Genomic DNA, 21,114 nt, shown 5'->3' with positions numbered 1-21,114 from the left:
GCCCTGAAAGCTGAATCCAGCAAAAAATACTGAGGAGTTTGTTTATTTTCATTTGTGAAGGAATCCATGCATTTATCAGGCCAGTTCCCATCTTTTGCAGGCATTTAATTGCTTATCCCTGGCTTTACTCTGAATTTCTTCCTTCATTTTGTCAATTACTTTTGTCCCCTGGAAACAGTAGAAGAAAAGAAGTCTGCCATTGGTCACTTTAAGCAGCTCTACTGGATGTAAGCCTCGGTGCAAATATAGACCAAGCTGGGGAAATAATATGAGCCTAGGAACACCTAATACGGAAGAAATACCGGGAGGTGAACCGATGATGGCTGGTATGGGGTGGGGGGTGACTCTATAGAAACAGAATGTCAAGTCTTAACCTAGAAGCAGACCAAGAAAGGCATATGGTAATGAGACGGGAGGATTTTTTTTTTTCCCGTAGTTTTTGGGAATGCTTTGGGTGGCTTTAGATCCTGTTGGGAAAACAGATAAAGGACATCCTAGTTCATAATGTCACCTTAGTTCCTGAAAATGGCCCTCCCCTTCGAAACAGCTTTCGGAGAAATCTGAGTTGTACTGTAGATGAACTGGCTTGCCTGACTAACACAGAGCTAAAATCAGAACATACTTTTTTTTTTTTTTTTTTTTTTTTTTACTTTAAATCCAGTGTTCTAGCACTAGTCTTGATGGATTACTGCCCTGAAACATTTTCTCTGAGTCTGACGGCCTCAGGCAGCAGAACCTTTTCTCAGGTGTTGTAGCCACAAGATTGTAATTAAGTCTGGGACCTTGCATTTCTCACTATCAGAAGTGATGGAGAGTAAGCTTTGTCAGCATGGACCATAGCACTGAATGAGGCCTTAGAGATCTCCTCCCGAATTCTTCAGATGTTATTTTAAAATTGAAACCCTTTGTTCAAGCAATATTTATGCAGCAGCTTAATACAGAAAGCAGGACCAGAAAGACTATTTGGGGACCTGGACTACTGCCTGCCTTTACCTCCCAGTCCTGCTCCAGTACAACCACTAGGCTCCCAAGAAGCATGATATTAGAAAAAATAATAAAATAAATCTACTTGATTGCTTTTCTTTTACAACTAGAGATTCTATGAATGGAGAGAAGAGAGGAAATTATTTTAGGACACCCTAGAAGAAATAAAATCAACTTCCTCAAGTATGGCAGAAAGAGTCTTTTTAGGAGTGGATTACAGTGAGCGTGACTTCAGGGGAGTCCAGAGGAAGGGAAGATGTAAAATCTGAGGAAACTGGCCCTTATTCTGTCCAAAACAGACATTTGTCAGTATTAATCAAGGCAAGAATGTGATTGACCAAGCATTGCTAATTCCTTTACTAAAGAAAACAGAATCTGTGCAAGTAAACACATTTCTCTGAAATTGCTAGTGCTGATTTAAAATAATTCTGTGTGGGTGCATTGCAGCATCTGTCGCAGTGGCTTTTTTCCCAGGGAATTCTGCAAAACAGCCACAGGTTTGGACAAACCACCCTCTAACCTCATAGGACAGTGTGTCTAAAGAGGCTGGTTTTCCTTTCGTGGGTTATTTGGAAATCACTTGGGGAGCCTTCCCAGGGCAAGGTTCAGTGGGTTTTGGGTAAGGGACACGGAGGGGCCAAGAACAAGCCATCACAATTCACGCAGTGACGGCTCTGAGAACTTAGTGCCAAGGCCAGGTTCACTTGGTACTGATGTTTTTAATGATTACATTGCCAGTGAGCTCATGCCTTATAATTTCCCGAAACCCGAGACTCCCTCAAGGTGGCATATATAACCTGTCTCAACGCTTTCTTCGTCCTGAATCCATGGCTGAGTGTTTCTTAGTGTCCGCTGCTTCCTTGTCTGAAGACTCTTCTCGCCCAGTTCCACTTACCAGCTTCGTAAAGGGAGGTAGCTCGCCCTCGGGAAGAAAGTAAGTCTGTGTGCCAGTGGTGCCGATCACCAGCACGTTTTTCTTCAGGTCGATGGAACACTGATGTGTCCTGAGCATGTCGAGCCCCAGAAGCATGTCCATGGGCTGCTCCTCCAGTATAGAGAAAGAGCACTGTAAGAAATCGCCTTCGATCTGGATCTGAGCCAGATGAACCCGGCCGATGATCCTCTGCGTGCCCACGCCTTTAGCAATGCCGGCCCATCGTCGGTCCACGAGCCGCATTATGTTACATCTCTCCGCACAAGCTTGGCTCATGATGGTCATCTGGGCGCCCGAGTCCACGAAGGCCTTCAGAGGATGTCCGTTCACTTTGCAGCTGATGTAGAGCATGGCCACCTGTCCGAAGCTCTCCGGAGCCGCTTCCATCGCTATGTTCATGTTTTCCTCGATGTTCTGCTGCCGGATTTCTTCCTCTATTTTGGCCTGAGCTTCCAAATCGAATGGGTCGGCAGAATAGAGGCGAAGTCGCTCTTGCTCTCTCAGCGCCCGTTCCCTCTGCTGCTCCATCAGGACCTGAGAAAAGGTCTCCAGGTTTCCGCTGAGCAGGGCTTCGGCCAAGGTGGGGTTGCGCTCCTTCAGCAGGGACAGGTCGTGCGGGTTGGAGAGGAGCATGCTTCGGATCAGGGCCGGGCTGTCCAGCCCCTGCGCCGACGTCGCCTTCCCGCCGGAGCCCAGGCCGCGGGCCCGCTGCGCCGGCTTTGCGCGCTGGTGCTGGTGCTGGTGCTGGTGCTGGTGATGCTGGTGCCGGGGGCTGGACGTGCCCGGCACGGCGGTGCCGGGGAAGTCCGTTTGAGGCAGGCTGGCGGTCCGCCCCGCGTCCTCCTTCTGCAGTAGAACCACCATGTCGCCGTCTTTGAGGCCGTAGGAGCCCAGGGAGCAGTGACTGTCGGTGAGGAGCCGCTCCATGTAGATGACCTGGAGCTCCTCGGCGGGGATGCCAGACTCGAGCTCACAGAGGGCACGGAAGTTGTGGAGCTCGAAGTCGGGGCTGACCTGGAGGGAGAAGGTGGCCTCGGAGAGGTCCCTGCGCACACAGTACACAGTGAGCAGCATGGCACGGGCCCCGCCGGGCCGGGTGGGTGGAGGGCATTGGGCTGCGCGCTGGCGGCCTGCAGCTGGTCCCCGCTGGTGGCTCGGCTGCTCCTCACGACTGGGTGTCTTCTTTTAGGTGCATTCACCTCTCAGAGAGGCACAGCCACGCACCGGGCTGGGGGCCACCTGCCAGGCTCGGTGCCCGCTGCTCGGCCTCTTGGAACCTTGAGGGCGCGCGTCGTGTTCCAGAGTCCACTGGTGCGTGCGCTGCTCGGAGCTGAGAATGTCCGTCGCCATAGGAACAAAGTCCCTCGAGCCCCCATTGGGTTCCAAGGCTGGCCCCCCGAAGCCTGTTTAACCCATGGTCTGAAAAAGATCGTTTCCGCTCTAACTGAACAACATACTAACATTCATTTTGTTCCTTTGAGAATTGGATGCCGTGTGCTTTTACTTATCCCGCAAACAGTGAGTGCTTGTTTCCTACAGGGCAAGTGTCAGGCTGTGTGCTTAGTATAAGAGAGAGGTCAGACCTGGATCTCGCACGCTGGGGAGGGACTGATGGAAAATGGGGAAATCACGAAGCTGAGGTAAGCACTTTTGCAAAGACGTGTTCAGCACACTGGGAGATCCGACAGGACAGAGGACGTGTCTTTAGGGAGGAGACAGGTGATGCTGAAGGCTGAGGGTGTTCCATGTGAAAAGTGGTGAGGGTCACTCCTGACAAAAAAGAATTACTTGTATGTGCAAATAAAGAATTCGTGACAAGTCCTATTATGTCCAGAGAAATGTCAGACAGTAAATGTAATAGGAGAAACTTGCCTATGAGTTTGAGTGGCAGGATGTGAAGCTGGAGAAAAATGATTGGAGCCAATTTATAGGGAGTTTGTAGATGAACCCAAGGAATTTAAATATTATCAATCATCAAGAATCATCAAGAGGAGAGAGAAAAGAGAAAAAAAGAAAGAGGGAAGGAAACGGGAAAGATCTGAAGCAGGTCCTTGTGATGTTTGTTTTGTTTAACTGATTTAAGAAAGAGGTTTCTTGCAACATACGGAAGATGTGTGAGGTAACAGAAGGGTCAGGTACAGGCTCTCTCAGTGGCTCAAAGAGGGAGCTGTTGCGAGAAAATGAAAACCTACGAAGCAGTGGGGAATAGTGTTTCTTGACTAGAATGGACAGGATTTTTTTTCCCACTGGATGTGGGGAGTGCAGAACAAGCCACGGAGGGTCTCTAAGACCGGAGACTGGTTGGAAATAGGCGATTACCTTGGATGGGTGAGTGAGAGGAACCATGAGAGGACCAGCTGGGCATCAGTCCTGTAGTGAAGTGCATGGTGAGTGCCACACTGGAGGCCGATATGCCTCCCTCCCTGACCCTAGGGCACAGCCCCCACCCCTTACCAGAGTGGAGGCTCACAGGACAAGGGTAAAGTGGAAAGTGGTCCTTCAGGGCAAATGGAGATGAGGTAGACATCCTGGAGTGCCCGTCTTGTTTTGCTTTGCCTTGTTTTATATCACAGTGTGTTTTGTCCTGTAAAGCGCTCAAGCTTTCTTAGCTTCGTCTTCCCATGTATGTTCTTCTTATGACCCAAAAGATAGTCAACATCTTCTGCCTCGTCCCCTCTGCTTATTTCAGATTTTGTCAGAAGTCCTGCATCAGTACGTAGAGAAGGATCTTGCATCAGCCTGAAGAATTCCTTTGGGGGCTCCTGGTTCTCATGTGTCTGTCTCAGAGGGAAAACAGTATCTCAGTTATTGCTCTGATTATCATAGTGTTTCATACTCGTATTCATTTACCCTGGAAATGCTGACTGACTGCCCAGTGTGTGTGAAGCTCGAGCTAAGTTTCGGGGATACACGTGAATAATGGGAAATACAGGCTTTGTCCTTAAAGGAGCTCACAGTCTAAAACAGAGGACGCACATACACACGCAAATTGGAAGGTTAAGAAAGTACCACCGAAGCTGGCAGAACGTGGGAGAAATTAGTCGTATCTGCAGAACAGATACAGAATATGGAGAGGGCTGTTGGGCAGGGAAGCCTCCCTGAAAGTGTTAGAGAGAGAAGTCAGCTGCGTGGGGGTGGCCAGAGTGGAGAACTAAGGCAGAGAAGACGGCGTGGCTTGGAATCTTTAACTGGAAAGGCAGCACTTCATGATAAGGAGAATTTTGTAAAAAAAAAAAAAAAAAAAAAAAAAATTAAGGGGGGAAAACCTTACCTGTTTCTACAGGAAGATTGTGAATTATTTAGAACTATCTTTCACTTGATGGTTTCTCCTGAGTTTGGGAATAACTGTAATGTAAGGCCTGTCGTATGCAAATTACTCTGCTAAGGAGCAGCTGGAAACGTTGGTGTTCCTTCCACCCGACCCCAACCAGCTTTGGACAGTGGTTCTTCAAATCTTAGTAAGTCAGGGAGATAACACTAGGGTTTGGGTTTTGTTTTTTTTTTTTGAAAAACAGTGGATAAAATCATCTTTGTAGAACAAGATTTTTTTTTTTTTTTTTTTTTTTTGTGGAGGGGTAGAGGGGAGCAAGCAAGAATTCAGGATTCACAAAGCAGCTAACATCCTTTTTCATCAATGCCTTGATACTGAACATAATTGAGTTTTATGCAGTATGTTTTAGGATCTTGTTGTGATTCTTTACTTTTGGTGGCATTTTGCATTTGTGTGCTTTTTACTATTTCACCCTGTACTGAGAACGCACAATGGAAAGCAGAGAGGCTCAAGGTCTGGCCAGTTAACTGTCATCATTCCACAGATCCCAGGATGTCAGGATTGGTGGGCAGCCTTCAGATTCTCCAGTCCAGCCACCCATCCAGCCCGTAAACCTCTGTTGCAAAGCAGCCTGGAGTCTGAAAAGATAAACCCAGCCTCCTGGGGGTGTTTAGTCCTTCAGTTATTGCTGGATTCTTTCATTTTACTCAGCATTCCTGGTGATTCAAATACCACATGTGTAATTCTCTTACCTGAAAATTTTAATTAAAAGCCTCTTCTGATTCTGTAATAAACTTGGGGATCATTGGGAGTAGATCAAAATAATCCACCATGTAAAATGGTCTTGTACCATAAATCCTTATTGCACAGATCACTTAGAAATGGGAGACCTGAATTATCTAGGTGTGTGAATCTGGGTAACTGAAGGTTACTGCAACTTTCCTTCAGGAGGTTTGTGAAGTATGTTCCCTTACTTTTCTTCCCTGGCAAGTACAATGTTAGGAACATAATTGAATCTTTTCTTTGATAAGTAAGACTCCTGCAAGGTCTCAGGGCTATCGCTCAGAAATATCAGTTCTCATTGTAAAGTCTAAATACCCAGAAAATAGAAAAGATGACACTGATTTCATCCTGGCCGAGTAAATAACCCCAAAGTTATTTCTTGCAGTAAATCCACAATGCTACTTTTTATAATTGGCTTCTTTATAAAAACTTAATGTGGAAAAAAAAAAAACAATAGGGCTGCATAAATGTTATTATGTAGCATATACAATAATTAAACGACATTAAGCAAATATATTAACTTGCTGTATTTTGATTCCTTCCTTTAAACACATGCCTGGTATCACTTTAAAGTGTAACTGAGGCTTATTAAGCATTTAAATTATCACTTCAGATTTTCAGTGCAATTGAGGGGAAGATACAGAATTTTTAAAGCTTTATTCACATAGGTTAAACACCTAATTTTTTCACTGTTTTTCTTTTTGCAGTACAGTATGTTGAATCAGAATTCTCACTAATGAATAACATTTATTTTTTCAGACAGTTAATTATTTAAGACACATTAAAATACTCTAATGGAAGTTCGAGCTTCTATTAGTTTGTTTGGAGGTTTCCTCTATACAAAAAGATTTAGTATTGCTTATCTTTGACGCTTAAAGCCCATGATAAGACCTCTTAAATAAATATGTACATATGTAATTGAAGAAACTTACAAGACCTGAGAATTGAGTCTGTATCAGCCTGATGAGAACTCAGCTAGTGGTTTTTCTTCATTGAAAGAAAAGTAGGTAATCTGGACAGAAGACCCACACATGGGTGCACACGTGCGCGTGCGCACACATGCCTGGAGAGACAGTGTAAGTGCACAGTCAGGACATGTTTTCAGTTACTCTGAGAATGCATTTGAAAGAATGTACTTTCCAGCAGGGAGCATTTTTATCATGCCTTTATTTAGTACTTTATTTTATGGATTATTGTTTTAGCATTTAATAGGAAAAAAGATGCATTTTAAGTTATATTTTGCATGTTAAGAACGATACAATATCTTGATAAGTTTCAGTGTTTTCCAAATATGTACTTTCCAAATCTAAATATACGTGTGTGTGTGTGTTTATTCATCTTTAAGAAAGTCTGCTGCTGTGATTTTGTGCTTTGTGGTCCCTTCCAGTGTCTTAAGAATATAAAAAGCCTTCTGATCTGTGAGGTGCACACTTGTTTATTGAAAGGTTGAAGATGACTTATAATTTGTGAGAGAGACATTTATAGATTAAATATAGTGTAACAAATGAAAAACAGGATAAAAATAATTTATGACCTTGTAGGCTGATAGTTGCTTGTTTTTTAACTCTCAGTGTACCATAGATAAGGGATGTTTTCATTTTCCTATTCTTGCTGTGGGGAGAATAACCACATAACACAAAATAGTATTAAGAATAATAATAGGATTACAGCAATATATTTTTTGAACCAGCTTCTGAAGTGCTGGAAATAAAAGCAAAAATAAATGGGATCTAATTAAACTTAAAAGCTTTTGCACCGCTAAGGATACCATCAACAAAATGAAAAGACAACCTACAGAATGGGAGAAAATATTTGCAAATGATGTGACTGACAAGGGACTAATTTCCAAAATACACAAACAGCTTATACACCTTAATATCAAAGAAACAAGCAACCCAATCCAAAAATGGGCAGAAGATCTAAACAAGCAATTCTCCAGTGAAGACATACAAGTGGCTAATAGGCACATGATAAAATGCTCAGCATCGCTAATTGTCAGAGAAATGCAGATCAAAACTATAGTGAGGTATCACCTCACACCAGCCAGAATGGCCATCATTCAAAAGTCCACAAATGATAAATGCTGGAGAGTGTGTGGATAAAAGGGGACCCTCCTACACTGTTGGTGGAATGCAGTTTGGTGCAGCCACTATGGAGGACAGTATGGCGGTTTCTTAAAAAACTGAAAATAGACTTACCATGTGATCCAGCAATCCACTCCTAGGCAAATATCTGGAGAAAAATAAAATTCAAAAAGACACATGCACCCAAATGTTCATAGCAGCACTATTTACAATAGCCAAGACATGGAAACAACCCAAATGTCCATCAACAGATGACTGGATAAAGAAGATGTGGTAATGTACACAATGGAACACTACTCAGCCATAAAAAAGAATAAAATAATGCCATTTGCAGCAATATGGATGGACCTGCAGATTGTCATTCTAAGTGAAGTGGGCTGGAAAGAGAAAGAAAAATACCATTTGACATCATTTATATGAGGAATCTAAGAAATAATAACTAATAATGGGGACACGAACTAATTATTATTTTGATTTCTTGAATATGTATAAGCACATCTGACTGTCCTTTATGGTTGGATTACGGCATTCTGTTGATTCTTATTTTGTAGTTGGCTTTATTCCTTTCATGACTATGTAAGCTTAAAATGCTAAAGATCTAATCTAATAATTAGTACATATCTGTAAACTGGAAAAAAAAGTGGGCAGTATACGGTATATATGTATTTACATGCAGTATAATGTGTGTGTGTAGTCAAACTGTAATAATTCCACCTAATAAAACTGAAAAAGGAGGAGAAAAAAAGAATGATAATAGGGTCTTATGTTTTGAATTCAACTGTGATTGAGGAAAATCATTCAAACCCTTTTTTACTGTTTACTCTTTTATAGTGACTTGTAGTCAACTCAACTCAAAAACGGTCACTATAGTTTAGAAATGCCAGTGACATCTATTTATAAGTTTAGGTACACTTTAATAGTTCTAATTTACTTGTGTTTTTTGTACTTTTCTGCTTGGTCCTTCCTGTAAAGTCAGTCCTAGTGGGAAACCAGTGGAAGTGTCTCGGCTTGGTCCAATTAGTTACCCAAAAATTATGTATATTTGGAAAGTTACAGATTTGTTTAGTTTCTACCATTTGAAGATGAGCTCAGAAATATGTTAGTAATTTCTTATAGTAAATATTTAATGACCAATTCCTATGAGCAAGTCAGTGGCCTGGAGGCTTTGAGGACAGAAACATGAATGGAAGTCACTTTCCTCCAAAGAAGAAGATATGGAGGCCAGAGAAGACTCATGCACTTGGAGTTATTTCATGCAATAGAAATAGCAGGAGTCATGATAGATGTGTAAATAAAATTCTGTGCTTGCTTAGAGGAGATAAGGTGACTTGCTTGGATGGGGGGGGTACAGGGAGTGGATAGGACTTTGCTGAAAACTCACTGGTCAAAGTGCCATTGAGTTCAGCCTGGACGTATGATTTGTGCACAGCGAATTAAATTTTACCTGAGTTGTAGCAACAGTCCTTTTCTTGAAGCATCATACCACGGACTTGATTCCTTTCTCCTCTCACACACACATATACAATTTACTGTTTATTTTCTTCCCGTGTAGGTGTTATTACCAAATGGATGCAGTAGGATGGTAGGACTAGGGCAGGGAGGGGATAATAGTCTAGCCTTCTTAAAAAGGGCCCGGATTGAAATCTGTCTAGGCCTTTCTCTCAGATCACCTTCATCTGCTGTACAGTTAGTGACGATTCCTTCAAGACTTTGGTGTTGCATGGCCTGTCAATCTCAGCTCGTGTTCCTCTCCAGCCTGTGGAGATATTTTATTGGGAATGTATAGAAGATGCATCATAAATTTCTGAAACTCCTTGTACACACTTTTAATATGAATGTATATGATTAATGGAGATCATATTTTAATTTTAAAGGTGTTGATGGTACCACGCACATAATACAATGCAAGACTTTCTAAAAGTGACCAGTTTTTTGCATTGTTCACATAGATTCACTTCTGACATACGAGATACATGACGCAGGGTACAGACCTAGCACACAGTCTGCCCAAATAGGCTGGATCTGATGATCCCTCCAGCCGCCAGTCATGCCGTCCCAAAGGCTAGTTATATGGCAAGTCACTTCACTTATGGTGACACTCTGAGTCACACTGAGTGGATGTATGTTTCCTGATAGGGCAGAGGTACATGGAAAAGATATCAAATTACTAAGGAAGCCATTGGACCACAACTGCATGGTCATTTGGATATTCTGTGAATTATATGCATGACAGGTGATGTTTCCACAACCGTCTTCTAAAGGACGCAATGTCCAGGTTGCTGTTTATGCAGTCTTCTCTGTTCTAAACAGCAGCTGAGTTAATTGGTCACCATGGTAATTAGCATGACTAAAGCCCATCTGTCTACAAGAATTTAATTGTATTCCAACCATGAAAATGAGAAAGCCTGAGAAACAAAAGCTGCAATTAAAAAAATAGCAAGTAAAAGATAAGTTAACTCACTTTCTGTTTTTCTCAGGTAGATTCAATTCAGCAGCCTAGGTTGAAGGAGAATTCTTTCTTAGGCCATCTAAGTGATGTCAGGTCCAGAGCCTTGTCCTTTTTATCATTAGTATGGTTCAGGAGTGTTAATATCTCCACAGGCTGGCTGTTCCGAGAAACATGGAACTCCCAAATCCATCCTCTATTCCATCATCATCTGCGTTCAACTTCCGTACTCTGTTTCACTCAGCTCATAAAATGCACTTACCTGCTGATAAGCTCTTGTTTCCTCATATACTGGTAACATATTTCAGGGCTGCCCGTTCACAGAACATGAGTTGTGTCTCTTCGGTCTCCAAATGGCAAGAACTAATCAGGGAAACCACATACCCTGCCTTTCAAAATCAGACACCCAATTTCTGATGTTGAAGGAAAAGAAGACAAGATCATTGATTTTTTTTTCTTGACAAACTATAAATGAAATGAAACAGAAATGTCTTTGGCAACCCTAACAAAACTGGTTTTTTTGTTTCCTTATTTTTCTGCAAAGCAATTTAAATCACTGGTATTTGTATTGAGTCTTGTATTTTTGTTTCCTTATTTTTCTGCAAAGCAATTTAAATCACTGGTAATCTTGAACAAACATGTGGTTTGCGTTCGTGTTCTTGCTGCAGTGTTTTTCATCTAGAATGTAGAATTGTGGTGGGCCCTTCATGTCTGTGGTTGAGACACTGGACCAAATGTTCTAAGGATAACTCATAAATTACTGCTTCTACAACATGAAATAGACTGGCATTCGATTGGCATCAGAAAGTGGAGCCCCACTGAAGTCCTGGCTTCTGATATTAAAATTGGGCTCAAACTATTTCTTTATAGAAAAGTTTAAACCAAACAGAATCGTTAGCTCCAGCCTCAATAAAAAGGCAATGACAGTTTCAGGTAGGTGGTGTAATTTGTGTTTGCTGGGATGGTTATGGAGCAGATTTATCCAGCAGTTAGCCTCAGATCTCCACTTTCTCTTTTATAGTCCTAGGTAGATCATTCCTTTATGATACTGAACTCTTCCTCTGAAATGAGGCTCATTCTGGATCCAAGATACCCCAATGAGAGAAAAAGAATTTATGCTGTATTTATAATAAAGTAGGTTCTAAGTGAATCACTTCTTACAAAGAAGGCTGTGAGTTCTGTTCTGTGACCAGGAAACATCAACAGAATACAAGTATCTTCAAACACTAGTATCAAAAATGTAATCAAGATACGCTGTTCTAACCTTGCATGAAACAACAGTATTCTGTATCTGTAGTGCCAGGAAAACAGTCAAATAAACCACACACACGCGCACACACACACACACACACACACAGAGACCCGGGTAAGATACACACATCAGTAAGATAAAACCCTGTTGTGGCTTCGAAGTCAAAAAAGTAGAGTTCATGTTCCCTGGACTTGTCCCTTGTCATCTGAATGCCCTTGAGCAAAGCATTCATTTCTCTGAGCCTCATTCTCCTCTTATATGAAATGGGGGTGATAACAATGATCTGTTTTTATAGGATTTGGGTGTGGGCTTAATGGATAATTTGAATTTGTCCTGTAAATGGTAAAGCACTCTACTGAAGTAAGCTATTTTTTTCCTCCTCTGAGTAGAAGCAATAATGAACAACCTGGAAGAGTTGGTAAGAGATGATGGCATTTATAAGTCCCAAAGGTGTTATGTAGGTTATTGACTAAGACAGGGTGCTCTTGGGGTCTTAGATTTGTCACTGCTCTCTTCAGCTTTGCACTCCAGGCTGCCCGGGATAGCATCAAGATTTGGCCACTGATCTGTTTCAAAACCCCTTCAGAACCTGAAAGTAAATCCGTTCATAGTGCATTATTTCAACAATTAATTTAATGTCATTTTTAACCATAGTAGTCTGTGAGATGTTCTCCCAAGGTTAAAGGAAGTGGACAGCAAGGCTCTGCTTGGAAGGTGCTTACAGAATTATTGAGCAGACAGAACGTAATGAAAAGACAATCCGTTCACCAGAATTAAAAGTGTTGTGAAGTCAGTCAACCTAGTAGGCAACCAGACTGTTGAGGTTGAGGCCAAGAACATAAGTATGGTGTTTCCCGGAAATTATGATTTGGAATCATTATTGTAGATGGTCATGTATTATGGAGCGATTGAGGAAGCCTCATTCTGCATCCCTTCCTCAAAGACCGTTTTTATTAACCAAACCCTCAGAGCAAATTTTGGGGCTGAATAAATCAAACTCTCAGAGGGAATGCCCCGAATCATCTGGCCTAGACAGTGTCACCATGAGGCCATGGGGTTTGCAAACCTGGGGGCTCCTCGGGACGATTGGTAACAGCCACGTAGAAGCTCCTCTGAAGAACTGCTCTTTGACAGAGGTCACTGAGCACGTGGCCATGTGACAACAGTTGCAGTCTCTCAGAGCAGGGCCTTCAGACTTTGTCGATGGTGCACCTCATTAGTTAAAAAGAAACAAGAAGCTTTCATCAGATTCTCAATATGTGTATATTTAAAAACTGTATGTGGATCTGTATGACCTAAAACATAAAAGGATAGATATGTTATATGAATCCAGTAAAATAAATACAAACAGAAAGTCTACTACTTTTTGTCCACTCTTGCCAATGCATCTTGAGATACAGGAACCTTACTTTTGAGACTATTAGAAAAAATTAAGTCTCTGATGCTTTGAATGTGTGGCCAAGGGGCAGGCTTCCTTTCAGGATGGCATAGGTTAGGATCCAAATAGGAAGGCAAGAATCCAAAGAAAGCCTCACCTTGAGAGGCATTGCAGAGAACCATGCATATAACGGCACTTCGTGGACTGAGACCAACCTCTTCTAACCCAGTATTCAGCCAGGTGGGGGTCCGGAGAAGACAGTGACGGCCACTGAGTCAAGAGTGAAAGCAGAATTAGGAGGAGCAGTAGGAACACACTCTACCTGCCCTAGCTCCCCACCTGCTCTACTGGCTTCTGGGGCAAAAATGCAATGAGCATCTCAGGGCCCCTGTAGAGAGTCCATGTGGGACCTGACAGTCAGATGTTGAGGGCGGGTCCAAGAGAGAAGAGGGAGATGAGGAAAGCAGATTCAGAAAGGCTTTACCTTTGCTGCCCAGTGGCTGCGATGGTTTATTGGTGCTTTAGAAAGACAGCCCTGCTGAATAGACAGTGATTTTGTGATGCTGGTACTTGTGAAGGGGTTACTGTTGCTGCCCCAGCTCACCTCAGTGCGCCCAGGTTTGCGTTTCTGTAAATGCTGGTAGCTCCCCATTCCCCGTGTCCCTGGGTCTTGGTTTCCATGCCTCTGGGGCGCTTTGCTCAGACCTCCTCAGCCTGGAAGTGCTGGGGTTTTACTGCCCCCGGGAAGAACTCGCAAGCAGCAAAAGATGGGATTTGGTGGGTCAATATCCCAACATCTCCATCCTTCTGTGGGGCAGTTCTCAGGTACGTTCCACTCGGTTCCTCAGAGGTGTTAACCTTGGTGGCCCACGGCAGTAATGTGTTCACTAGATTTTCTCCCTGCTTTGTCTCAGTGTATTCACTTCTCACGTGGGCTTCCTGGAATACCCTCCCAGATAAAGGCCATCTGCTCCCACATCCTGTCTCGGTGCTAATGTCTGAGCAGAAAGAACCATAAATGAATGTGGGCGGGTGGGCGGGGGTGGGGGTGGGGGTGGTCACATACGTATCTGTTGTGTTGTGTGTGGTTTTTCTTCAGTCATTTCTTCTGGGTTCGCAAACAATTCATGTGCATTCTAGAAAAAGATCAACACGCTGGATGTATACCTCACATGATCCGGTCAGAAGCTTGGTGCCTGGATCCAGGTTCAGGGAGAGTGTGTAGCTTTTATATATTTGGTAACTACAGTCCATAATAAAATGTAGGCAGTTTGACATAGGTCTTAAGGACATGGACTTTGGAGATCCTGAGCTTCAGTTCTCCACTTTGACTCGTTTAGTTCCGTGCATAAATGTCTTTATATTTTGAACAAGAGTCTCAATGTTGATAATCTGTTGGCTTCTGGGCAGTCCACCTGGCGTTGGCTTGGGGGCTTATTTTTAAGCATCAATCGTGGTATGATACTTGATTAAGGATGTGTTCCATAGTCTGCCCACAGCTTCTTAAAATCAGCTCTTCAGTAAAGATTATACAGATTTGACACTTATATGTGCAAATAGGTAATCTGTATGCACATTTTTGACAGAGGACTTGTGTGTATCATTGTTTTGACAATATTAGCAAACATTAGAGATATACTGACTTAAGTATCAAGTTATTTATATGCAATTCAGCCGACTTACTGTGGTTCTTTGAAGAAAATTCATATTCTCTGACTAATTTGTTTTATATGTGAGATAGGGATAGAATAACAGCATAATAGGTAATGAATAAAAGCGTTGTTTCATTTTTCTTTGTATCATATTGTCATGTTCAAGTGTATTCTTAAGCATGTAGTTGGGGATATTCTTTTGATTTAGCTATTTTGTTATCCAAATGTATAGCCCAAGATGAAAACTCCTTCTTGACTAAATGCCAAATTATGTATTTTGTGAAACCTTTTGGTTCACAAGGGTCCCAAAGGAAAGAACCTCCTAACTCATGTGATTATTTTCCTCATGGTCTTAGTTAACGTTACATGAGTTGACTGAAAAAATATGCACAAACTAGAAGTTGAGAATTATGTTTTCTCTGGCGGACAAAACAGGACTTGAGCCTTGGAAGACAGCCTCTCAGTCAGCTCCGAGGGACTGCTCTGAAGAGGTAAGGGCGGAGCCAGGATGTTTAGGAGTTCTGCAACGAAAACCACACAGTTGGAACATCAAAAGATTACTGTTAATTAAGGAACACCAGACATCTCAAGTTGATGAATTTAGCATGCTTTTCTCTGTATGGGAATATACAAGAGTCTGGGCTCATTAAAATAGTTCCTTTGAAATGCACCTTAACCATCTAAGGCCAGTACCCTGCTTTTCTCCATCCTGAATCCTCTCAGGATGCATTGATGGGGGCGGCCGCGGTGGCTGCTGGCTTGAGGGCTGTAGCATCCTTTGTTTACTGATAGGGCAGGTGACAATTTTTTTCCACACACGTATGACAATTTAAAAGAGGCTGTCAAAAGCAAGGATATTGACAATAGATTTGGGATCATATTAACACTAGTCAAAGTGTTCCAAGTTTCTACACCTTTTTTGTCTTGGCTTAGCAATGTTAGAATATTAATATGGCTCATGTTAAAGACACAGGCTGTGGCAACTTGACTCTGAATATAGCTTTTAGACATAGTAGGGAAATCATTTCTCTTTTTAAAATGTATTTTTGTAATTTAATTTAATTTAATTTTATTTTAGGGGGGTTGGGGAGGTGATTAGGTCTATTTATTTACTGTTCATTATTTTGGGGGTTTTTTGATGGAGGTACTGGGGATTGAACCCAGGACCTCGTGCTTGCTAAGCATGCGCTCTATCACTTGAGCTATAACCCTCCCCCCTGGGAAATGGTTTCTAAGAGAATTTCTGCAGCAAATGGGTACATTGTAATAGGCGTTTTGCCAACCTGTCAAATTCCATTTGAGAGTCCACAGTGGCTATAATCCTAGGTCTTTGTTGAAAGAGATCATTCTGAGCATCTGTTTAGCCAATCTCCAAATCATAGTCACATAATCCTTAGTCTGTGGCTATATAATGTGTTTCATGTAAAAGATATGTGACCTTTCTTAACAGAGGATTGTCTTTACATGATATTAAGACTAGACATTAGGAGAAATTGTGAAATTTGCCAAGATCAGTAGTGTACTTTTTTTATGAAAAAAAAAAAAAACTGTTTTCATAAAACTATCGATAAAAGAATCGTCGGTGCCATCTTTTTCCCCCGGTGCTCAAAATCAGTACTTCTTAAATATTGCCCAGTAGGCAGGAGCATTTCCACAATTATTATTGAAGTCTGCCTGGGTGAGTTGAGTGAGCTGAAGACAGTTTGCCTTAATTGCTAAAGGACGACTGAATCCTTTGAGATCAAGAGCTTCCTGAACAGACAGGGTGGCTGATCATCTATTTGAAATGCATGGAGCAAAGAAATTTGTATTTCAGAAAGACGTAAATAAAACTGTGCTCCGAAGACATTTGTGTTGCTTATCGTGAAGCTGTTATTTACCTGAGATGGTTATTTAATTATACCCATTCCAGAAGATATTCAAGGTCATAGTTGCGGCAGGTTTTTGATTATACACAAAGCTATACAAAGTGGAACATTTCTCCCTGGGGAGCGCCCCAGAATGTCTGTAGCCACTTTGTTAAGTGAGTTGCCGCCGTTTGCTGTGGCTGCTAAATCAAGGGTGTGTGTGTGTGTTGTTCCTTCAGGTGATAGCTGTTCCATAGTTTTCATTTTTGACGAACTGGAAGTACAAACCAATAAAACTTCAAAGAAATAAGAACAGTTTTTACATTTTTATATAGTTATTACCTAAATGGTGTCAGAGAGTATACAGGAAATTTTAACAACAACGAAAATGGCCTGGAAATTTAGTGTGTGTGTGTACAGACCTCAATTTAATGATATCTGTTAAGTTTCAGAAATGTACACTAAATTTTGGCTTGCCATTGTAAAAACAGAAACCAAGATAAAATATTGTTTCACTTTTTTTTTTTCTTTTTTGGTAAATTTTAAGGTCAAATTTTTCTTAACTCAAAGTGTGGTTGGAACCAAGTGTCTGGAAAGTGACCTAAGGAATTGCAGGGGTAAAAGCCATTCTTTATTAGTGCTATAGAAATTGTATGTTATTGTAAAATCAGCACTCTAAATAATAGTTATGAAAGCATTTTCTATGATCAGTCCTGTTTGTCCAATCTACTCACAGAATAAATTAATGTAGTTGTTCTCTCAGAGCTGTTGAGTCCAGCTGTCAATCTTGAGCACTATCCTGGTGGGATCCATTAAGTTAGAACTTGAAAAGAGAATACAAAGTATAGTAGGAAATCAGTTGAGTCTGCCAAATTAGCATAACTATTTTAAGAAGGCAGACTGAAGACTACAACTTTTTGTATGTGTATTATTAGCTTAAAATTCCTCCTCTTTAGTAAATGGTTAAAGTCTGTTATATCCTAATTTGAACCATTCTTTCATTAACAAATTTCTGATCCTTGTGCATTACATTCTGTGTTTGTCCCTTGCTATACTCACTGGGGAAGAAAATAAGGAAGAATGGTCCTTCTTTGTATCAGAGCCCTGATGGAGATTCTCAGCACTTGTGAAATCAGGAGCTTTGAACATCTGCTGAATGTGCTGCTCACAGACATGTTTATTCATAAATTTTCCACCATGCCTTTAGCCAGGGTGTGAGTATACTCTCTCCAACACTATCTATCTCAGCAGCTCTCCTCCACCTTGACTCTTGGAAGTTTCCCCTCATATGCATTAGTTAGCTATTTGCAGAATAGCTGTGTAACAACCATCCCAAAACTCAGTGGTTCAAAAAACAAAAAAATTATGTATTCTCACTCATGTGTTTGGGGTCAGAAGAAGTTTGACAGACCTAGACTAGGCTTATATGGTGTTGCCTTGTACATTCAGGTTGGATCCACATGTGCTCCTTGTGTCTCTCATCCTTGGTAGCCGACAGGCAATAGCAGAAGCACAGCTAGGAGAATAGAAGTAAATACAAGGCCTAGGCTCAGCATTGGCACACCAGCACTTCTTCCTGCATTCTGCGGTCTTAATCATGTTATATTCCCAAGCCTAGCATCAGTGGGACAGGAAAATGAAGTGGTTGACTCTGGAGGGACTGCTGGAAGGTCACATGGCAAAGAATGAGGAACCTGTGAAGGATGAAGAACTGGAACAATAATGAAATCTCTCAAAGTTGACACTTAAGAACTGGCCCCAGGACCCTTTTCTGTCTCAAAACAGTGTTGTGCGAGGAAGCTCTGGAACACTTCTCGAACTAATTAGACTAGTGATTCAGTAGATCAGACTTGAAAATCAATCCATTTCTAGTGTTCCCTAGACCAGTGAAGCTCAAACATGATCCCTGGACCTCTGCTATTCCCAGGAACCCTTTGTTATTAGTCCACAATAAAATAAGGACCTGGCACCATAGGTAGATTAGCTGTAATGCTGAGTACATTGTTAGTTTGCTAAAATTGTTTTTCATAGCAAGAAATTTTTGACGAAGGAAGCACTATGTTGATTTTCAACCAAGCTTAAGGTTCTCTTTATGTGGCAGACAGGCACTTTGAATAGCATTGCTCTAGAGTTTGCCTGGAAAAATGGATCTCTTAGTCCAAGCTTTTGGTTCTTTCACTAATTATAGATCACACTCAAATCTCCAGAACTGAAGTTAAAACATAATGAATTCAATAGCTTTAGCTTGCCATTAATCATCTTGTCTTTTTGAAATGATTCCATGGGTGGTACAGGTGCATTCAGACAATAGGATAATATTAAGATAGATGTGAAACTTGGCAGTTATACATAAAGGCATGAGAAAAAGGTAGTACAAGGTGTGACCATATCCTAAGCTCACTACTCTTATGATATAGTCATTATCCTAGGTCTCAATGGAAAAATGTGTTTTCCATTACCTTTTTCAACATGCTCTAGAAACATTTATTGTGTTCCCAGATGGTGTACAAGGTACCTAACAAAATACAGCTGCGATAAAATAAAATAATTACTACCATTATTAATATTTATGTGCTTTGTCATACATATTATCTCATTCTTATTAGATTAGAACAGTTTTTCCATTTGTTATTTTCATTTAGGAGCTATCAATAAATAATTTGTAATGTGTTTGGGAGATTAAATGGATAGAATCAGGTCATACTTTTTGGGGTTTATATCTTCAGTATTACACCAACAGCCACAGTCATATCAGACTTATTAGAATAAAGCTCGCGAAAGAGCTCTGGGACCTAACATTTCTGGAAACAGCGCCCAGGAAAGCCAAATTTAGAATATGAAATATATGTATCCATCTTTATATTTTATCACATACGTTATTTATTCTCTCTGAAGCAGTAAGTTGGGCTAAGCTTCATCCTCTGAACTCCCGATGTATTTGCTGCTTAGAATTCATTGTTTATTCCTTTGTGTTATTTTTCTGTGAGTCTGTTTCACTAAATGACATTTCTGTCATTTCTGCTTTAGATTTTATAAAGCATTTCCTCGTGTCTTTCTTGTTTATTTGGTTTCTTGTTTGTTTGGGGTCTCTATAATTCAGTTTGTGGAGAAGTTAATATTGTCACTACGTTACAGATGAAGCAATTGCCACTTAGATTAGGTGACTTTTCCCAAAGATGCACAGCTAGAAAGTAGTCATACAGAACACTCCATTCAAGCACACTTACTTTAAGAAAGCTCATTCGTGTTAGCTCTTTTTCAATAACGGTGGCAAATATAACGTGTGTGTGACCGTTTCTCTCCCTTCCACACTCAGGATAGGTGCTAGTAACTACACATGGTGCCTTTCCCCCGGCCACGTCTGCAGTGCAAGAAACATTCCCAGTGCTCTCCTCCAGGAAGGGTCTCCTGATTTTTCGGACTTGGCATTCAGTTCAATGTATTTGATTTTTCATGTCCATACCTTGCTTTGTTAGGATTTATGTCTTTTGTATTTTGTGCTCCATCATACCTACCATTGAACTTTGCTCAGAATAATAAAGGCTACATAAAAATGTCCATAATTTATGGTTAAATGGGTGTAAGTCATAATGTGATAAAATTTGGTTGAATGTAAGGAAGACTTTTTCCTTTTATTATCACTGAATAACTAGGTATTACTGGACCTCACCTTGTGCCAGGCACTGTGCTGTGCATTGGAGGCTGAGGGATTAATTTATTCACTGGGGCATGAAAGGGAGGGAAAAAGGGCATACCACAGCAGACAGAATGTGCAGGGGGTTAGGGGCCCAACGATGGCTGTAAACGTTGCTGGTGGTAGCTGACCCCTGAGGAGTGAGGGCCACCTGGGCACTCCCTGGCTTACAGTTCACAAGGAAAAGGATATTACATGAGCTGGGCAAACCCCTCAAAGACGTCTTACTTTGTAGAAGCAGTCTAGCAGGAGCAGAGGTCCTAGGTCTGACTGCAGGGTTTGTAAATTGTGGTTCAAAACTGCAGATGATCCTGTTAAGTCAACAAATGGACTGATTGCCTAACTTCTCTTGCACTGCTTCCTCGCATGTAAATATGGGTAAGTTTCTTGCTTCCAGAATTCTATGAATTTCATTCATTCAAAAAACATTGGTTGAAAGCAGCCTATTAGCCTCCTTAGGTCTTGATGTAATAGTGAGCGAGACCCAGTCTTTAATTTAATTAATTTAATTAATTTAATTTTTTATTGAAGTACAGTCAGTTTACAATGTAGTGTCCATTTCTGATGTACAGCATGATAGTTCAGTCATACATATACATACATATATTTCTTTTCATATTCTTTTTCATTATAGGTTGCTACAAGATAGTGAAGATAGTTTCCTGTGCTATACAGTATGAACTTGTTATTTATTTATTTTATAGGTAGTAGTTAGTATCTGCAAATCTCAAGCTCACAATTTATCCTCTCCCACCCTTTACGCCCCCCCCAGCCATGTTTGTTTCTATG

General features: G+C 41.3%; 2 protein-coding genes across 3 annotated transcripts in view; one reads left to right on the top strand and one right to left on the bottom strand.

Moving 5' to 3' along the window:
• PDGFD (platelet derived growth factor D) overlaps positions 1-21,114 on the top strand; it is a 222,971-nt gene that overhangs the window by 111,926 nt on the left and 89,931 nt on the right. The gene's annotated exons all lie outside the window — the stretch shown is intronic.
• Positions 1,787-2,992, bottom strand: DDI1 (DNA damage inducible 1 homolog 1). Its single transcript, XM_064491805.1, has one exon. It carries the CDS (start codon positions 2,990-2,992, stop codon positions 1,787-1,789), a length of 1,206 nt encoding a protein of 401 aa, XP_064347875.1.

The sequence above is a fragment of the Camelus dromedarius genome, chromosome 12, assembly GCF_036321535.1.
Source record: "Camelus dromedarius isolate mCamDro1 chromosome 12, mCamDro1.pat, whole genome shotgun sequence".
Classification (NCBI taxonomy): domain Eukaryota; kingdom Metazoa; phylum Chordata; class Mammalia; order Artiodactyla; family Camelidae; genus Camelus; species Camelus dromedarius.
Note: the sequence above shows the minus strand (reverse complement) of the source record. Positions and strands in the feature narration are given on the sequence as shown.